At 59.8% G+C, this 19684-nt stretch overlaps 2 protein-coding genes across 2 annotated transcripts; one reads left to right on the forward strand and one right to left on the reverse strand.

Moving 5' to 3' along the window:
* Window positions 1-3818: 3818 nt before the first annotated feature.
* On the reverse strand, window positions 3819-9671 carry NTN5 (netrin 5). Its single transcript, XM_053659785.1, has 6 exons — window positions 9041-9671; window positions 6008-6196; window positions 5719-5868; window positions 5045-5098; window positions 4762-4842; window positions 3819-4255 (listed from the first exon to the last, which is right to left on the reverse strand). The coding sequence occupies exons 1-6, from the start codon at window positions 9669-9671 to the stop codon at window positions 3819-3821; spliced, it is 1542 nt and encodes a 513-aa protein (XP_053515760.1).
* A 7384-nt stretch (window positions 9672-17055) lies between these two features.
* LOC119059557 (galactoside 2-alpha-L-fucosyltransferase SEC1-like) lies at window positions 17056-18087 on the forward strand. Its single transcript, XM_037159624.2, has one exon. The coding sequence runs from the start codon at window positions 17068-17070 to the stop codon at window positions 18085-18087; it is 1020 nt and encodes a 339-aa protein (XP_037015519.2). The 5' UTR covers window positions 17056-17067.
* The last annotated feature ends 1597 nt before the right edge of the window (window positions 18088-19684 follow it).

The following is a 19684-nucleotide window of genomic DNA, read 5'->3' on the forward strand; positions in this document are numbered from 1 at the left end:
ATGAAGGAACCAGAGACACGTGGGGAGGGAGAGACAGATGGACGGATGCTGCAGAAAAAGCAGGATCTACCTAAAGTTAAGCTCTCTTCCTCCAGGAAGCCCTCGACCTCCCAATGCCTGCTGTGGACATTTCCAGTGCCCTCGGCTACCTCCATCAGAGCACAGATATCATTAGAGGGAGTCTATGTCCCTGTGTGTCTGCCCTGGAGGGCCCAAGGCACCTCTGTGCCTCCAGCATCACTTTGCATAGGGCATGTGGCGCTTCTCAGGAGAGAAATTGGGCATGATTAAATGAAGGGATGCTCCCCCTCTCTATCCCTAGAGACCGTGGCTGCCTCTCATCTGCCTGGGAGACACTAGAAGTTTCTGCAAGGCCCAGTGAGGGCCTTCCCTCCTCCAGCAAGTCTCTTCCTGGAAGTCCCAGGCCGGGCCCCGTGCTGCCTCAATTATCACACATTACACCAGATGAGACCGTGCCTAGGTCTCTCTCCTATCCCGCCCCGCCCCCTGATGTCCCACCAGGGTGCATCCCAGCTCAGACACCAATGTGTGATTGCCTTCATGCAGCCTCTACTGGGGACCTGACCCACAACCTAGGCATGAACCCTAGACTGGGAATCAAACTGGTGACCCTTTGCTTGGCAGGCCTGCACTCAATCCACTGAGCCACACCAGCCAGGACTCTTTTGCATTTCTCTGCCCGGCAGGTTACTACTCGGACTCTTATGCACTTGCGGAGTCTGTTCCTGCAGGAAGCCATCAGCAATGCTGAGGTGGTCAGGGGCCTCCTCTGAGCTCTGGAAGCCACCTGTGCCGCCTCTGTTCCAGCGCACAGACAGGCTGGGCTCAGTGCCTGAGGCAGAGGGAATGGCCAGGCCGGAAGTGGGTCCCAGATGTGGATTTCACACCTATTAGTCTCGGGCGCTGGGAACAAAGTTTGGGTCATAAGGAACATACGGGGCTTGCCCACTCGTCACTTTCATCTTCTACTCCCCCAGCCCCTGGGTGGGAGGCAGGAGGGCCAGGACCATCCAGGCCTGGGGGGTTCCCACAGCCCCTCTTGGCCTCTTAGCCTCTTTCCCTGCTCTCAACTCCTACTTCCTTGGGGAGTCCAGCAAAATCTCAATTTATGTTCCAGCCTTCTGGGCTCTCCTTCTCTGGAGAAGGTGTGGCTACTATGTGTTTAAATAATAACAATAATTTTTTTCTTTGTTAACAATTATTTTTTTTTAATTCACATGCATCTTACTCTTTGCCAGGCACCTTTAAAAAAAAGATTTTATTTATTTTTCTTTAGAGGGGAAGGGAAGGAGAGAGGGAGAGAAATATCAACGTATGGTTGCCTCTTGTGTGTCCCCCGCTGGGAACTGGCCTGCAACCCAGGGATGTGCCCTGACTGGGAATCGAACCCGTGACCCTTTAGTTCATAGGCCCGTACTCAAGCCACTGAGCTACACCAGCCAGGGCTGCCAGGCACCTTTCTAAGCCCATGATGTACACATAGTAACTCTTTTAATCCTCATAATATGCTCTGTGGGTTATTCCCTATTATTATTATTATCACGCCCACTTCATAGATGAGAAAACTGAGGGGCAGGGAGGGATCTGAACCCAGGTAGCCTGCCTCCACAGTCCGTGATCTTCACGCACATGGTCTCTGCAGCCGCGCCATCAACAGAACTTTGTGCCCCGACTCGTGTGGCTCAGTTTGGTTGTGCACTGTCTCACAAAGCAAAGGTTGCACGTAAGAAAATTCTACTTCCTCACACTCACAAACTTGGACGGAACCATTGTGACCAATGAGCTGTGAGCAGAAGAACCACAGTCATTCCTGGGCCAAAGCCTTTGTCTCTCACGAGGGGCCATGCAGTGCCCTCTGTTGTCTCTCTCTGTTGCCTGTCGCAGTAATCGAGGATGCCATAGGTTGCAGTGACAAGATGGTAGATGCCTCTCATCCTGGATCCTGGAGTGACTGTGGAAAATTGCCCCTTGCTGACTTGCATGAGACAGGCACATGAGCAAGAGATCAACTTTTATTGGCTCAAGCCAACAGAGCCAGCTGACCTGGCTCACGGAGGGCTTCAGTGAAGAATGGGAACTAGCTTATTACGTGAACTAGAAATGTGTCTCGAGAAGAGAGTACAGCGATGCAAAGGCCCTGTGGCAGCGTGTGTGTGGCTTTTTAAAGGCACGAGAAGCAGGCCCATGCGGCTCCAGGGTGTGGATGAGGGGGAGTGTAGGAGGTGAGGTCGGTTACGCAGTGGCGATAGAGCATGTAAGACTTTATAGGACAGGGCAAGTATTTTGGATTTTATTTTAAAAGAGATGGGAAGCCATTCAAGGGTTTTTTCGCACAACAGTGGCATGATCTGACTTAGACTTTTAAGCTATCACCCTGGCTTCTGTGCGAAGAAGACTTTAAGAGGGTAGAGGCGCTAAGAGGGTAGAGGTGAGACCCCTGTAGAAACCAGTGTACTAACCCAGGCAACCTGCGGTGGTGGCTTGGACCAAGGTGGCAGTAGTGAAAGTGGTAAACATTTTTGCATTATGAACATATTTAGTGGGTAAGTATTACAGGGTTTGCTCATGGGCTGGACATGAGGGTGGAGTGAGCGGTGGGGTGAATGCCCAATTGAGTTGGCTTCAACAAAGGAGGAAAAGAACAAAGGTAAAGAATATGGAGTTTTTCTGGAACTGAGAACGGTTCTTAGAAACTCCCAAAGACTCCTAAGTCCTGCTTCAGAGATGCCCCCACCCCGGGTCCAGCTGGAGGCCGGCAGCAAGCTTGGCCAGATATAGGACATTATGGGGAGTTTAGGGGTTAAACAGTCACCCCCTGGAGGGGTGACACTATGGCCCGCCCTGACTCCCCATCGGCTGAGAGGCCACTTTTCTCTCAAGAAAGGAACGGGGTCATTCCCTAAGCCCAAATGAACTTCAAGGCCTATCCCTTCTTCTGAGACTTCCTCAAAGTACTTAGTGACTCCTGCAAAGGGCCCCCAAACTGAAATCGTGTTCTTGATTGTAAGTGTAGGGGCAGAGGTTCAGGTGACAAACAAGGTCCTAGGCCATGACCACTTTCTATTCCATAGTGCTTACTGCGTTCAGCCTTGAAGCTCCATCCCTGGGCAATAGGTACCCTATTGGATAGGACAACTCTCGGATAGGACAGTATTCTGCTTAGCAGCAAGTGATGTCATACTATTCTGTGGCTCGCAATTGGCTATTCTCTCAGAAAAGGGCTTAGGCTGTGCTTCAAGACTAGGTAAACCCCACTCGAGACCTCTGTCCGATGTTTATTCAAAGTCCCTTTATTTCCTTCTCAGAAACCATCCCAAGGCCCTTCCAGAACTGAAAATTCCTAAATCTGGAACTTTCTGGAAATCTGTCCCTGGTATCCTAAAAAGGCGTACATATTCCTGCCTTTCCCTTCTGCTGTCTCCATCCATGGCTTTTACCCAATCATTGGGCAACAAAACCTGATCAGCACTTAGTGACGTCACGTCAGCTCTTTCATTGGATTGGCCATTTTGTCAGGGAGCGGTAGCCATACTTTGGCTCCACTGAGTCACTCAAGGCCTTCTTCATTTGCCCCTCAGCAACGCTTTCAGCACAGATCAGGGGTCTGTAGCCAAAGTTCCTCAAGATTTAAGACTTTATTGAGGGGACTAGCTGCGCTAGACTCAGGCAGAAACCAAATATCCTGCCTGCAGTTCGTTGCCTTTGTTTAACAGGCCTTCGCGCCTGCACGGTGCTGGCGCAAGCTAGTGACGTCATGGCCTCCTCGACGTCTGATTGGCTCGCTCAGTGCAGCGCCCTCAAGGTAAAAGGCTCTTCTCATGGTCTCTTCCAAGGGCATTGGTAGCCTCTCCAGGCCGCTCCGCTGGGGCTCCGGTGCTCGGCTCAGGGCTCCAGGTTGCAGGCAGCAGGTTGCGGCAGCCCCCAGCTCGCTCCTCCTGCTGCAGCCGCCGCAGGGGCCTGGCCCAGCGCGGCCTCCACGGAAGTGCGAGGCCGTGGCGGTCGAGGACCAGGCGTGCGGCGTCGGGGCCGCTCGCCGCACTGCCCAGCAACAGGTATTCGGTGCCGGGCCGCAGGCGTAGGCAGCCGCAGGCCAGGTCCGCGCTGGGCACCCAGGCTTCCTGGCCGCCGCGGCGCACAGGCCGCGCTCGCTGCTTGTACACGGCCAGCACGCGCAAGGCCAGCCGCCGCCAAGCCGGGCTTACCCCCTCAGACGCCAGCACCAGCGCGTGGAGAACTGAGGGGAGGAGAGATGTCAGGCCTGTGTGGTGGGGAGTCCCCGGGGTCCGGTGGGTTAGTCCTGACGGGGCGGGGGGCGGGACCCGAGGCGGGGCTTACGGCATCACTCGGGAAGGGTAAGCCTCTGTGGGCATGGGGCTCAAAGGGAGGCAGAGAGGGTCTGCAGTAGGCGAGAGCAGGCAAAGGCCTGTTCCATTCAACCAAGTTCCCCTTTCTCCTTCCACCCCCAGGAGGCCACCTCCCTCAGACGTGACAGGCTGAAGGAGAGAGTGAAACTCAGCAAGGCCAAGAACATAGGGAAAGAGAAGACAAAGAAGGGTAGGGAACACCCCCTTTCCACTGCCCCTGCCCCCCACGTGTCTTCTGGCACATCATGTCGTATATCAGAAAGGGCCCTTTAGAGTCTAACACCCCTTCCCACGTCAGATGAGCAAATGAAGGCCAGAGAAGGGGGTTGCACGGAGGCAGTTGTCCCGGCTGGCCCCGTTTCTCCCCAACGCTCACCATAGTCCTGTTGGCAGTACCTCCGGAGGGTCATATGTACCCTGGTGTCCGAGATATTGCAGTAGTTGCGGCACTGAGGGTCTGGGGAGGGTCGGGCTGTCTGCAGGGGGCTCCTGGGGCCTGGGCCCCTGCCCACCGCCACATTTCATCCTGAGGGACACCTGGGGTGCTGGAACCCTGAGTCTTGGCTCAATGGGCCACCCCTGTATCCCCACTGGGGGGCCAAATCAGCCCATCCCCAAACCCTCTTGCCGCCAGGGATCTCCATGCAAGCCTGCCTTACCGGAGCTGTAAGCGATAGAGGTCGTAGCAAGCGTGGTTGATGCCTCTGGGATTCCTATGAGAGACCAAAGGAGAAATTTAACCTGAGTTTCTGTATACGCCCCCTTCACTCCCAAAGAATCCAGACAGCTCTATATTCCTTTAAGGTCCAAGAGGGCAAGCACCCTTTGCCCTTGTCCGTCAGGACCTGAGTCCTGATCCCTAGCCCTTTCTTTTTTTTAAAATATTTTATTTATTTATCTTTAGAGGGGAAGGGAAGGAGAGAGGGAAAGAAATATCAATGTATGGTTGCCTCAAATGGGTCCCCTGCTGGGAACTGGCCTGCAACCCAGGCATACGCCCTGACTGGGAATCGAACCGCAGTAGACTGGTTCACAGGCCCACACTCAATCCACTGAGCTATACCAGCCAGGGCCCTAGCCCTTTCTTTTTTCAGACCCAGGAGTCTGCATTCCCAGCCTCTCCTTCCTCAGATCAAGTGGTCCAGCAGGCCCCCGGCCTTTTGCCCCACTGAGAAGACTGGGATTTTGGTCCCCACTTCCCCGAGAATTCAGAGTCCAGCCTCCAGCCTCTAACTTCCATCCCAGAGACCCAGCCGTTGTCACACCTGCCCATCAGGGATCTGGGATGTCTGCCTCCAGCCCCACGCGGGGCTTGGGGCCTCGCAGGACTCACGCTGGCAGGGCATCCTGGGGGAGCGGCTCTGCTGGTAGCCGGGACCACAGCGGTTGCACGTCAGGCCAGTGACCCCTATCTTGCAGGAGCATTGCCCGCTGGTCTGGTTGCAGGTGCCGCCTGTTGCCCCAATAGGGTGGCACTGGCAGGCTAGATGAAGAGACGATCTGGGATGGGGGGCGTCTGGGCCTTAGCTGCTCCTGCTCCCTTCCGAGGCCCCTCCTCCCTCAGACCCAGGTGTCTGGTCCTGCCTCCTTTCTGCCTGGGCTGGGCCACAGACCGCACTCACCCCTGCAGGCCTTTCGGCTGGTGATGGGCTGGCTAGGGTCCCTCCAGAACCCTGGCTGGCAATAGTGGCAGTGCCGCCCGGCTGTGTGGTGGCGGCATCGCTCACAGACGCCCCCACTCCGGCCTCCCGACAGCCTGAACAGCTCCGAGTTGAACCTGCAGCGCCGGGCGTGCTGGTTGCAGGAACAGGCTGGGGGCAAGGGGGAGCCAGTCAGACCCAGGCTTCCTGTGTCCCGTCCCCAGCTTGCCCTCCGCTTTGCTCAGAAGTAGACTGCGGGCACAGTGTCAAAGAGGCTGCCTGGTTAAGCCTGGATCTCAGAACCTCTTCACACCCATCTTTAAAATGGGGGCCCTGGACTGGGGCCGGGAAAGCCCGAGGGCTCTGAGGAACCGCAGTTGTGTGAAACCAGGGGGCTCCTTCAGGAGAGTGGGGGCCTCCGTCAGGGGCTGTGCGCAGACCCTTCGTGTTCACGTCCCATTGTCTTCCTTGGGCACGTGACTTCTTTGCGCAGCTCAGCTTCCTTTGCTGCAAAATGACATTTCTAGTATCTGCTTCCTGAGGTTTCAAGGTCATGTAATGGATAGAGAGTGCTGAATGCAGGGCCCCACAGCGCATGGGCCCTGCGAGAGCTTCCCTGGCCGGGGAGCACGTGCTGACTGCCCAGGTGTGGCGTTCCCATGGCCCCTCTGTGGGGCTGACGCTGCCAGGGTCCCCATTTCACAGATGCAAACACTGAGGCTCTGAGAGGTGAAGGCACCTGCCCTGGGCGACTCAGCTTAGGAGTGGTCGGAGGCAGCGTGGGAAGCCAGGCTTTTTCCAGCTCCAGTGTCTGTGCTCTTGGCGACCACACTCCGGTGCTTCCTGCACAGCTCACAGGCTCCCTTGAGCACTGTGTACCCGGTTCTGGGCGCCTGCACCAGGCTTTCTAAGGCAGTGGCTCTCAAATCTTAACTACTTCTCAGAATCCCCAAGGAAATCTTGAAAAAGAATGACACAGATTCCAGGGCCCACACGAGGGCTTATGCTGGGCCTGGGGATCTGCATTTCTAGCCAGCATCCCGGAGTGAGATGCTCATGCAGGGGGTTCATGGACCCCTCCTTGGAGAGGGTGAAGGGGTTCGGGGCTCTAAGAGGCTGGAGAGGCCCAGACTGGCAGGTCCTGCGAACCCGTGGGAGTGGGGGAAGGTCTCCGGGAGCCGAGGCTGGGGGGTGTTCTCGGGAGAGTGGCTCTGCCTCTCTGCACCCCAGTTTCCTCCGGGCCCAGTGGGGAGCTCCGTCAGAGGTGGCAGTCCTCGCAGGTGACGGTGGGTAAGCAGTGGCCTTTGGATTCTTTCTGACCTGAGGGTGATCACGTCACCTCCCTTCGCTCTGGAAGACGTCCATGGGGAAGGGGCTCCAGACAGCATGTCCGGAAGCCTGCAGTTTCACCACGGGAGTCAGGCTCCCCTTCTCCATCACAGGGCTGTGGGGGTCAGAGGGCGGTGCCTCGCTCCGCCAGGGGCATGTGGTGATTCCCACAGGGGAGCTCCGCTGCTCCCAGGCCCTGCCCAGGCCCAGGACGAGCCCCGCTGCACCCCCAGGCCACGTGCGTCCCCCTCCCCCACTTTCTCAATGGGGCGGCAGGTCTGGCTGGTGGGGATGGGCCAACTGAGCAGAGGCCCTGAGGTGTCAGGGTGGAGGGCCAAGGAGGACCCCAGTTGGGGTGAGGATAGAGTGGGGAGCCGAGGACAGTGGTGTGTCTGTAAGTGAGTCATTTTGGGAAGAAATAGAGAGGCAGGCAAAGAACTGCAGAGGCAGAATGAAGTCCAGGGGATTCGAGTGAGTGAGTGAGTGAGTGTGTGTGTGTGTGTGTGTGTCTGTGGAGTGGAATTACCCTCCAGGGACTGGTAACAGCCACCCTCAGACCCGGCAACAAGGGCTGCAGGCCGGAGGGACGAGGACGAAGGGGCTGACTCAGAGAAGGGGCTTCCGGAGGCTTGGGGAGGGGCCTAGACTCTGGAAGCTCCAGTCTGGAAGCCCCAAGGAGGGAAGATGGGCGTGGAGCGGGAGCACGGTCCAGCCAGAAGGCCTGGGGCGCCGCCCATCTCCCCCGAGGCCCCGTCCATCTCCCCCAGGCTCGCTCAGCACCGCCCCCTGCTGGCAGTGAGGCTCAGGGCAAGGGATGCAGCCCCTCAGGCCTCGCCGCCCTCATCTGGGAGCTGATAACCTCGGCAGGTACTGGGGAAACACTTCCTTTGCGCCGGCTGTGGTAGGGGGCCGTTTCTAACAACTTCACGTGTATGTTCCTCCCCCCACTTTACAGGCGAGCGAGCGAAGGCAGAGAGAGGTTAGGTCACTTGCCTGGGATCACACAGCCAGTAAGCAAGCAGGGGAGCTGGGATTCGAACCCAGGCAGTCTGCCTCCTGCGTGCTGCCCCAGAACACCCAGTGTGACAGCGCTTGGCAGCGGCTTGGCAGGGACAAGCCAAGACCCCCTTGGCCCTGAGCTCGGCTTCTGGCCCTGCCACTGACCGGCTGTGTGTCCCAAGGGACTTCCCAACCCTAGCCTCAGTGTCCCCATCTGTGAGCTGAGCCCAATGATAGCACATAGTGGGTGATGGGTACGTACGGCTTCGATGACTGAACCCTAACTCCCTGTGGTCGATTCGATGAGTCAGGAAAGGCCCAGAGGCCCCGTTCCCTGTAATTATCCCGTAAGGGTCATCGGGGTGCCTGCAGCGAGCTGGGCCCTGGGCTGGGTGCTCGGGACGTGTTATTCACGTCACTCTCCTTGTACTGGAGTTTGGGACAGACGAGCGCCCCCTAATGGGCAGGTGGGCAGCTGGAAGTCTGGGGCCGGCAGGTGGGAGGCTATGGGGGGGAGGGGGGGAGGCGAAGAGGGGACCGGGCTGCAGCACAGTGAGGGGAGGAGCAAAGAACAGGCAGCTCGCGGCGGAGAGAGCGCTCCGCGAGCCTCAGGGACAAGGGGCCGCTGTCCGCGAGTCATGGGGCCGGGCGGTGGGTGAGGGCGGGAGAGCGGGGCCCAGGACTCACGCAGGCAGGGGTGGGGGTGCCAGGGTGTGGCAGGCCGCCAGGGCCAGTCTCGGTGGGACGGGCGGCAGCTCTCGCAGCCGGGACCCGTGGTGTGGTGGCGGCAGCGGCAGCGGGGCGGCCGGGCCCGGGCCGCGCAGCGGGCGGCGTGGCCGTGGCACTGGCAGCGTCCTCTCACTCCAGCTGCCGCCAGCCCTGCCCGGCCCCCGAACTCCACTCGCAGGTGACTGGCCACCACGCTGGCCTTGGAGCCCCGGGGGGCACGGAAGGTCACCTTTTCGGGGCCCCCCAAGGCCCCAGGCCAGGCGGGTCTGCGCCACAGGGATCTCCAGGGCCCTCCTGTGGCCCAGGAGGCCGACAGGACCAAGGCCGGGGGGCCCGGGGGGCAGAAGCGCAGGCTGACGGATGTCAGGAGGAAGGCCCCCCCCAGGGCCAGGGTCAGGCTGCCGTTGCAGGCGGCCCTGGGGCTGACCTCAGCCGCTGCGGGGAAGGCGCAGGACTGGGGACAGGAGAGCACGGTGCCGGCCAGCTGGGTCACCGGCGGGAGGCAGAAGCGGGGCCGGCCCCCTGGATGGTAGCATGGGTCCGAGGTGGCCTGGCTCAGGAGGAGCAAGAGGGCGAAGGCCACGGGCATGGTCCCAGCAGGGGCAGGTACCTGGAGAGGACAGGAGTGGCGGGCTGAGGGCCTCAGGCTGTCCTCAAGTGTCCACCTGCACCAGGCTGTCTCCCAGGCCCCCCCCCCAGAGGACCCCAGCATTCCGCCCCTCGCCCTGCCTAAGCCCCCTCCGCGGCTGCTTCTAAGCGAGGAAAATAGTTCCATCTGGGGAGAATTACTGTTTACACAACCCAAAGGGGAAAGAACGCAAGCAAAATCGAGAATTTTGCCTGAACTAATCCATAGCTTAACACCCCAGAGCGATCTGTCAGTGTCAAGGGCCAGGGGCCCTGGGGGGGCAGGTGGTGAAGCGGGGGGGGGGGGCACCCGGGCTGCTGGGGTCATGGCTGGGCAGGGGAGGGGGCTTTAGACATGGATGAAGCTGAGACAAAGGAACAGAGAGAAGGACAGAGGCAGCAGAGAGAAACGGGATGAGAGGCAAGTCTAGCAAGAGCCTGTGACACCAGGGGAGGGGAGGAGGCCCAGACAGACAGTAGCCGGGCACCCAGAGGCCACAGGGAGTAGGGGGAGAGGGCCCCAGGGAGCCCGGAGGCCCGGACAGACAGACAGGCCGGCTGGCGGGCTGGCAGGCATCTGGGATCAAGAGCACCGCAGCCCTGCAGGCCCGTGGGAAGGGCAGGGGGAGGGGCCGGGGTGCCCAGCGGGGATCAGAAGCGGGAGGCCCTTTCCCACGTGGTGCCCTAACCTTGTTCTCCACACCCTGGGCACGGAGGGGATTATGGCCAAACCACCGGGCCTCCTTGCCACCCACCCCCAGCCTCCGCCACCCTTAACCCTTTCCCCCCCAGGTGCAAAGCCCGGAGAAGCGTGCTAAAGGAGAGGACGGGGACGTGTAGGGCTGGAAGTCTGGGTCGCTCTGGGGCTGGGAATCAGGTGCGGAAACCCTTGTGGGGTGCTGGGGGGTAGATGCCGGGTCCCCCTTAGGACTCCAGGTGGGAAGACCCTATGCTGGGACTTCTGAGGACTTTCTAATCACCTCAGCCCCCCAGTCTGCCATCCTCGGCCTCCGAGTCCAGGGATCTGAGCTCCCACATTGCCCTCTGATCCTGAGGTCCCCAGAACAGACAGGGAACAGATGTTGGCGGTGGCGGATGTTGAGGGAGGGCAGAGAGACGAGCGGGACAGGGCTGGCCCAGAGGCCAGCGTGTACAAGGCGGCCAGAAGGCCAGACCCCCAGGATCGCAGCACTAGGAAGAACTTGGTGTCGAAATGCCCCCTGACACCCCCCCTTCCTTGGCCTGCACCCCCTGATGAGAAACTCACTCAGGCCTGGGGGCCTCGGAGCCTCTCTAGGCCTTGCCGCCCAGAAGCCTGGCCCTGAATCCGGCCCCAGCCTGGGAGTCCGTAAGCCACCTGGGGCTGCAGGTGGGGTTACGCCCTCCCTCGGCCTGATGTCCCAGCCTGCAGTGTCCCCACCGTTGCTGCCACATGCTCCCGTGGCGGGCACCACCCTCCGCCCCTGCAGAGGGGCCTGGCGCCATTTTGCACTCTGGCGGCGGGCGTTTCCCTGGAGTCGCTCAGCACCAGCTTTGTTAAGGGTCCAGCCCCATTTCCTCCACCCCCCCCACCTCTCCTCTCTTCCTGGGTGGCTCAGGTGACGCCACTTTCTGGCCCTTGGCACCTTGAGCAACCAGACTGTGAGCCCCCCGGTGCTGCTGAGGGACCCCGAAGCCACCCCTGCCACCCGGGGGAACCCAGATGTCCAGCCCCCAGCCCCTTTCCCTTCTGGGCGCTGGAGCCCACCCCCGACCCATCTCAGGAACAGGGGCTAGTTCCACCAGCAGACCCACCGTCAGGGAGCCGGGCCTGGGCGGTGCGGGGGTCCCCTGGGGCCTCAGGCTCCTTTTCCCCAGCTTATTTTGCAAGCACCCCTCCCTTCGCCCCTGACGCTGGCCAAACCTGCACCCGAGAAGAGAGTGTCCCCCGCAGTTAGTTCCTCCCGTGTCTCCCCTTCCGCAAGAGCTTGGCGGCCGGGGTGGGCGCTCAGGAGTGAGTGCGGAGGGTCTGTTCTCAGGCCCCGGGCTAGTGGGGGTTCTGGGCGGGAGCTCAGAGCAGAGCCCGCAGAATCCAACACCACCACTGCCCCCACCCCCGCCCCAATCCCCTCCCCAACCGCAGCCACGCTGTCCCCTCAGGGACCCCCGCCAGCCACACCACCCCGGCCTGCTGCGTGGGACCCGAGAACTGCCACCGGGGGCCTGAAGCCGGACAGCCAGGAGCAGGCTGACCAGGGAGGAGGCTCCAGGCAGGTAGGACCGGATGGGGCAGCAGCCGGCCAGGCCTCCTGGGTCTGGGGTCCCCCTGTACTCACTCTCACCCCCTGGAACGGAGGGCACAGCTCAGCCCCACCGCGTGGCGGCTGTGCGTCAGAGCCACTTGCACTGAGATGGGACGTGGGCCCCTGGCCATGTAACCCCAAGCCAGCCCCTCCTCCCCTCGGGAACCTCGGTCAGCTGTGGGTTAACTGAGCGGTAAGGTCAATCGCTCTGAAGCCCTAAAACTCCGTGTTCTTGGGAGGCTCGGCCCAGCCATGGGGAAATGCAGAGGAGCGAGCTGCTGTCTGAGAGGGTGGGGCTGGAGGGGACGGGGGCTGCCCGGGGCCTCAGTGGTCCCAGTGGCCAGCCGGAGCGGGACTGGATGGGCCAGAGCTCGCAGCCAGCCTCCCCCACGGCCGGTTGGCTTCCTGCGAGGCCTCAGTGCCCCAGCCGTGAAGCCTCTCTGCAAATGGTCCTGCCACCTCTGTTATGTGCCGAACGGCATCCACCAGAACAATAAGATTTCGCATCCCTCCCTACTGAGAACAGCCAGGGCCTCGGAGGATGAGGCACAGATATTTGCTGCTCTGGCCTCCAGTGCTTTTGGCATTGACTGTGGCACAGCATGGGCCTGGCCCAGATAGGGACTGGGGACCCCCTGCCCAGACCCTGCCCGGGGGGTGGGAGGGCGCAGCCCAGGCCTTCTGTGCTTCTGGCTCAGGTGGGCCTTGTGCGCCACCGTGCAGGGGCCAGGACAGGGACATCGGATTTAAAAAAAAAAAAAAAAGCTTATATTAAGCAAGAATCAGCTGTAAGAGCAAGGGATTGAGGGCAGAGACACCCCCAAATCAGAAGGAGTGCATCGGGCCAGAGGGCGGGCAGTGTGAGGGGCCGGCGATGAGGGGCAGTATTTACGGCCCTCCCCCACCCTAGGGCCCCCCCTTTGTGTTTGGCTCTGCAGAGAGCAGGTGCCAAAGGCCGGCCCTCCTCCGGCTCCAATCCTAGGGTAAGGAGAGATCGCTATGGAAAAGCAACGAAAAGCAACCGACAGTTACGGGGAAGGCGACGGGTCCTTTGGGGCAGAAGCAAGTAGGGAGGTGGATGGAGAGAACGGGGGTCTGGAGGGGACATTTGGGCCGCGACCTGAGGGAGGCCAGGGTAAGCCTCGTGGGCGTGGGGCAGGCAAGACTCCGGCAGGGGGACCACGAAAAGGCTGGGTTTGCTGCCAGAGAAAGCTCCGGGGGAAGGTCTCACTTTCCCTTCACCCCCAGGGATAGAAGGTTTCTTAAGCCAGTGCTACCTGAAGGGGAGGAATTCCTCCCTTTTGTTCTCGGTGGCTTGAGCTGCCTGAGGCGGTTAGCACCCCTGCAGGGGCCCGGGGGAGGTGGGAGGGGCAGAAGCCGCCCGAGGGGGAGGAAACCATTCCCTCCAAGTCAGAAAGGACACTTTGGGTGGGGAGTTTCCTCAAGTGTTGGGCACTTGCACCCTCCCAGCACCCCAGGATGGAGAGAGGACCTCCCCGGGCACAGCTCTGAGGTGGACTCAGCGGGGAGGGACCCCACCCAGAAATAGCAGACGCCCCACAAGGCAGGGCAGGTCACACCCCGCCTGCGACCCAAGGGCACGTGTACTCACCCTTGGGACATACTTGAAATATCCAGGACCCGAATGGAGAGCACAGGTGGTCTGGGTTCAAATCAGGCCCCACCTCTTTCTTAGCTGTGTGACTTGAGGCAAGTCTCTTAACCTCTCTGTGCCTTAGTTTTCTAATCTTTTAAATGGACATAAGAACGTTCCTTCCTCATGGGCAACCATGAGGACTAAGTCTCGTACCTAAAACTCTTGGGACCGGACACTTTAGAACCTGTCACCATGGTGGGGAGCCCAGGCAGAATGACAGCTTGTCACACAGCCCCACTCGCGGGGGCTGGACAGTGTCCTCCAGTCAAACGGTATTGTTTCCTCAGCAAAACACTCGGGCATTCACTCTAGGGTAAGTCTACAGAGAGCCGCCCATTGGCTCGGGCCAGGTTTTGTCCCCAGGAGGGCTCGGTATTGTTGGGGTTCGCCCCCAATCTGGGGACCTGGCTGACGAGGAGCTGTAGGTCAGTCAGTGAGTTGGGACCCAGCGGCGTGTGGCTGGACCCACAGGAGCCTCGGCCTGGCTTGATTCCTTTCCACACCTTCCAGTTGTTCCGGCCGACGAAACGCCAGCAGGGGGAGCCCTTGAGACCCAAGGACAGGGTGGCCGCGGGTCTGGCTCCCTGATTTGCAGAATCCAGGGCAAAACGAAAACGCGGGGTGCCTGGTTTGACTCTCTGGAGGATTTCTAGACGCCAAGAGCAGACCATTAAAGCAAGCTCAGGGTCCTTTTGCAGGCAGGGCCCTGGGCGGCTGCACCAGTCGCACCCCGTGGAGGGGGCCCTGGGTGGTGGGGCCTTTGCCCCAGCTGGGTCCCCCACCCCAGAACCCCGGGCTTCAGTCCCCACTCCGCCCTGACTGAGCCGGTGAGCTGCTGGAGGCCGGGGCCTGAGTCCCTCTCGGGCGGGACAGAGGTGGGCAGGCGGTGTGATAAGCATTGGGGCAGAACTGCCCGTCAACCAGCCCAGGGAGAAGAGGGTCTCGGGGCAGATTTCATGAACTTTTTGGAAACTAAAACGGCAAGCATGACATGTCTTTTACAGGTGCTCCTGGGCTTACGTTGGGGTTCCATCCGACAAAGTCTAAAATGCCCTAAGTCGATCGTGCATTTGATACACCTGCCTCACCAAATGCCCTCGTTTAGCCTGGGTGACCTTAAACATGATCAGAACGCTTCCATCAGCCCGCAGCTGGGCAAAAGCACGTGGCGGCTGCTGCCCAGCGCGGGGAGGGAGCACCGTACCTCGGAGGACTAGCTGGGGGGGGAAGGTGAACATTCGGACTCAGAAGTGTGGTTTCTACTGAAGGCATGTTGTTTCCGCACCACTGTAAAGGCGCATCACTAATTCGGGCACCATCTGTGCGCCTCAGTGGAAGGAGCGAGATGACGTCACCCTTAGCCCCCACGCGGGAGGAGCCAAGCTGACCTTGCTGGGGACCCACATCCAGCATGATCCGATCCAGGAGAGCCCTACTTAGAGTGTTCCAATGTCCCTACGGGGTCAGAGTAACAAAGCGAGGAGCCCTGGGATAGAGGGGGGAACTGTGGCAAGGCCCACCGAACCCCGACACTGAAGGGGCCACTGGAAGGGGGGAGAGGGAGCTGGAGGGGGTGAGATAGGACTTAGGGGACAGAGAGGGGGGCTGCACAATCCTGGGCGTCTGCATGGGGCTGGGGGCTTCTGAGCTGTGGCCGCTGAAAAGACCCAGAAGAGGGGCTGAGAAAGCGGGTCGGGGTGCACTGGGGACCCGGAGTGAAGGGCCCCTCTCTGGGAGCCCGTGTGAGAGCAGGAGAGACTGACTCGAAAAGCAGCAACTGCTGATGAAGGAGGAATCCCTCCGTCACAAGGACGGGGAGCCAAGTGTGGGGGCCCTGGGAGAGCCCGGTGGAGGCAGGGTGGAGCCGGAGGTGCACAGCGAGAGAGCGCCGCACACCCCCTGCGATCAAAGAGACGGACAGGGGCGCGTGTGGGCCAGGATGCGGCGAAACCGGAGCCCTCACACGCTGCTGGTGGGGACGGAATGGCAGCTGCTGTGGAAACTATTAAACGTGCTCATCCTCTGACCCGGCAATGCCACTCCTAGGTAAATGCCCCGGGGAAATGAAAGCGGAGGTCCACGCAGGGGTGTGCACGTGCATGTTCATGGTAACGGTGTTTATAATAGTCTGAAACTGACCAGGCGTCCGATCAACTGATGAATGGACAAAAGGAGGTGCATCCCTGTAACGGAGTATTAGTTGGCTATAAAAAGAAACCAGCAAAGCACTGACTCACGCTGTGGCCCGGGCGAGCCTTGAGAATGTGATACTTAGTGAAAGAAGCCAGCCACAAAGAACCACGTACTGTGTGATTCCATTTATATGAAACGTACAGAGACGGAGGGTGGGCAGGTGGAAGGGGTGGCTAAGGAGCGCAGAGGGTTTCTTTCTGGGGTGATACAAATGGAAACATTGTAATGCTTGTACGTTTTTAATGAGAGAATTGCATGGTATTTGAGTATTACGGGGCATGTCAATCAAGTACCAAAAATTTAACCAATAACAAAACGTCCATCACAGACATTCATATAAAAGCTACAACTTGGTGGCTTGACGGGCCGATGCAGAGAAAAGCCACAGAGGCAGAAAGTGGGCACCCAGTCCCGAGTCCTGGCCCAGGGTCCCTTCCGCTGAGTCTGATTGGCCAAGGCAGGCCCAGGCCGCCCCAGATCCAGGGGAAGCGGGGAGAGAGTCTGACTGGCTCGAATCCACCACACCCGCCAACCGTCACCAGACGCACTCACTAGGCAGGGGCTCTTTGAAGCGCAGCTCACGGAGCTGCTGTGGGAAACCCCATTTCACTGAGGAGGAGACTGAGGCCCAGGGAGCTGAAGAACATGCTTGGGTTGCCCGGCCAGCAGGAGGTGACCCCGTGCTGTCTGGCGTCAGAATCTGTGCTCTCGACCTCCACACTGTGCCGCCTTCCCAGCCTGTGAGCTCCCTGGACAGAGAAACCCATCAGCAAGACTAGTCTGGAAGAATCCGTTTCCCAGCATGTAGATCGTGCTTCCTAGGCACCAGGCACTGTGCTAAAGACGAAAATGCCATCCTCACTCAAGCCTCAGAGGCAGGTCTGTTATACTGGACCACATGCGATGGTGGAAGGTCAGCTATCGGCACTTTCAAATGGTTCGACCTAGTCGTCCTTGTTTAAGGGGTGAGGGACAGGAATTCGGAGAGGGGAAGCCGCTTGACTGAAGTCACACAGTGGTGGCAGGGGGCGGAGCTGGGATGTACACCCCTCGCAGGCCTGGAGCTGCACCTTGGAGGCCCATGGAGGCGCTTGGATGGGTTGAGTGAATGAATGAATGAATGAATGAATGAATGAATAACATGGGTCGGGCGGGGGCGGTGAGACGTCTGAGGAATGTCCAGCCATCTCTCCTGACTCAGGCCCTTTCTCCTCCCTGCAGCCATCATGAGACTCTGGGCCACCTGCCCTTCCTTCTTCACCATCTCCTTCTTCTTCATCATCCTCGTGGTGTCCACCATCTTCCACTGCTGCCAGCGCCTGGCTCTGGTGCCCACACCCTGGGCCTCCCCCGGCCGCGTGGTCCTGGTCCCCGGGCCCCTGGCCCAGGGGGGCATGTTCACCATCAACTCCAAAGGCCGCCTGGGGAACCAGATGGGCGAGTACGCCACGCTGTACGCCCTGGCCAAGGCGAACGGCCGCCAGGCCTTCATCCCCGCGCAGATGCACAGCACGCTCGCGCCCATCTTCAGAATCACCCTCCCGGTCCTGCACGACGCCACGGCCAGCAGGGTCCCCTGGCGGAACTACCACCTGAACGACTGGATGGAGGAGCGCCACCGCCACATCCCCTGGGAGTTCGTGCGCCTCACCGGCTACCCCTGCTCCTGGACCTTCTACCACCACCTGCGCCCCGAGATCCTCCGGGAGTTCACCCTGCACGACCACGTGCGCGAGGAGGCCCAGAGGCACCTGCGGGGCCTGCAGGTGAGAGGGGGCCGGCCGAGCACCTTCGTGGGGGTCCACGTGCGCCGGGGGGACTACGTGCACGTCATGCCGCGGGTGTGGAAGGGCGTGGTGGCCGACCGGACGTACCTAGAGCAGGCGCTGGACTGGTTCCGGGCCCGCTACAGCGCCCCCCTCTTCGTGGTCACCAGCGACGGCATGGCCTGGTGCCGGGAGAACATCGACAGCTCCCTCGGGGACGTGGCATTCGCAGGCAGCGGTCGCCAGGGCTCCCCAGCCAAGGACTTCGCGCTGCTCACGCAGTGCAACCACACCATCATGACCGTCGGCACCTTCGGGGTCTGGGCCGCCTACTTGGCCGGAGGGGACGCCGTCTACCTGGCCAACTTCACCCTGCCCGGGTCCCCCTTCCGTGCCATCTTCAAGCCCCAAGCGGCTTTCCTGCCCCAGTGGGTGGGCATCGCCGCCGACCTGGGGCAGGTGGGAAAAAGCCGTCCCTAGCCCCACACGTGTCCCTGCCTCGGGGGACAGGCCAAGTATGGGGTGCAGCCCTGGGCCTGGGAGTGGACAACCACATTTGAATCCAGGCTGCTCTGCTTCTCAGCTGGGCGAGCTTGAACAAGTGACTTAACCTCTCTGTGCCTGAAAAACGAACGTAATGCAGCACTTGCCTCTGCAGCCTCGTGTGGGAACGCAGCGAGTTCCTTCAGAGCCTGGGAACCCCAGCGAGTGCTGGCCGCTACCCCGCAGGCGGCTGCCCTCTTCCCCCGAACTGTGTGAGGACAGAGTCAGACTTTCGCTCTCTCCTTTGCAGCTCCGACCGCCTACTTGGCGGGAGGTAGGCTCCTGGGAAGGTTGGCGATGAAGCCTTTCCTGCCCTCAGCTGAATGGGACTGAGGGTTTGGGGCTGCTTAGTGGGGCCTTATCACGAAAGAATGTGAGAGAAAATGGGATCAGAGGGGATGACTCTCACAGAGATGCCCTTGGTGGCCAGGGGGTGTCCCCTGAAATGGGGGTGGGGCGGGAAGGGCTTCAAAGTGACGGCTGACCCAGGCCAGCCAAGATGCCCGGAGTCCACAGGACAGAGAAGCAGCAGGCTGACCCCAAAGGGCCACAGAGGCCAGACCATGGGCATCTCAGCAGTCACCTGTGTGCCCAGGTGACCTCCCACCTTGGCACCGCCAGTGCCCCCAGGCCCCAGTGCCACTCTAAGAAACCCCAGCGTGGACAAAAGTTGAATTAAGTGATTCCTGGTTTTCTGGCGTTCAGTGCATTTTACATTGTGGAGCTACCAGCATTTTTATTGGTGTCATTCTTCTTTTTGGACATTAAAAAAACTCTTAACATGCAGTTATATTCATTTAATATTCCTTCCGGACCTAGGTGCACTGGATTAGAAAGCAATGAGGTCGCCTCTCAGCTCCTGCCTGTTTGAAATGCTTCCCAAGTGTCCTGTTTATTGGAATCCCCATTGTGCGCATGCGTCTGAGCACGAGCCCCTTTCCTTTTGTGTCGTAATGTTATTGCACCTCCCCAGAGCCATTAGGGGCCTCAGTCTGCTTCCCTGAGGCTTTGACGGAGTTGTCATGCTATGTGGTCCACATCTGAGAAAGCCCGAGAGCCCTGACCTGCGTGTCTTAGTGGGTTGGGTGTCGCCCCACAAACCGAGAGCTCAGGCCAGGTCCCCAGTAGGGGGCGTGTGAGAGGCAACCTATCCATGTTTCTCTCCCTCTTTCTCCCTCTCTTCCCCTCTCTCTAAAAATAAATTTTAAAGTATTTTTTAACAAAGAGAGCAAGCAGGAAAAAGACTGGGGAGGAGGGTCCTGTATTAGTTCCTTGTTACTGCATAACAGCCCCAAACTAGGCTTGGCTGGTGTGGCTCAGTGGATCGGCAATGGCCTGTGAGCCAAAAGGTCACCAGTTGGATCCCTGGTCAGGGCACATGCCTGGGTTGTGGGCCAGGACCCTGGTTGTGGGTTCAACTACACTGATGATTCTCTCCCTCTCTTCCCTTCTTGCTATAAATAAATAAATAACATCTGACTTCCGGCCAAGAGGGAGGCGTAGGTAGACACGCCGTGCCTCCTCTCACAACCAA

The sequence above is a fragment of the Artibeus jamaicensis genome, unplaced genomic scaffold (assembly GCF_021234435.1).
Source record: "Artibeus jamaicensis isolate MK-2021 breed Jamaican fruit bat unplaced genomic scaffold, CSHL_Jam_final scaffold_804, whole genome shotgun sequence".
In the NCBI taxonomy this organism is placed as follows: domain Eukaryota; kingdom Metazoa; phylum Chordata; class Mammalia; order Chiroptera; family Phyllostomidae; genus Artibeus; species Artibeus jamaicensis.

Bases quoted from the DNA above. Each gene is read 5' to 3' on its own strand.
- LOC119059557 (XM_037159624.2), top strand. From the start codon at position 17,068: ATGAGACTCTGGGCCACCTGCCCTTCCTTCTTCACCATCTCCTTCTTC.
- NTN5 (XM_053659785.1), bottom strand. From the start codon at position 9,671: ATGCCCGTGGCCTTCGCCCTCTTGCTCCTCCTGAGCCAGGCCACCTCG. The intron at 5,869-6,007 runs GTGAGTGCGGTC...CTCTTCATCTAG, and splicing joins CAGCCGAAAGGCCTGCAGGG to CCTGCCAGTGCCACCCTATT. The intron at 5,099-5,718 runs GTGAGTCCTGCG...GGTCTCTCATAG, and splicing joins CCCCAGGATGCCCTGCCAGC to GAATCCCAGAGGCATCAACC.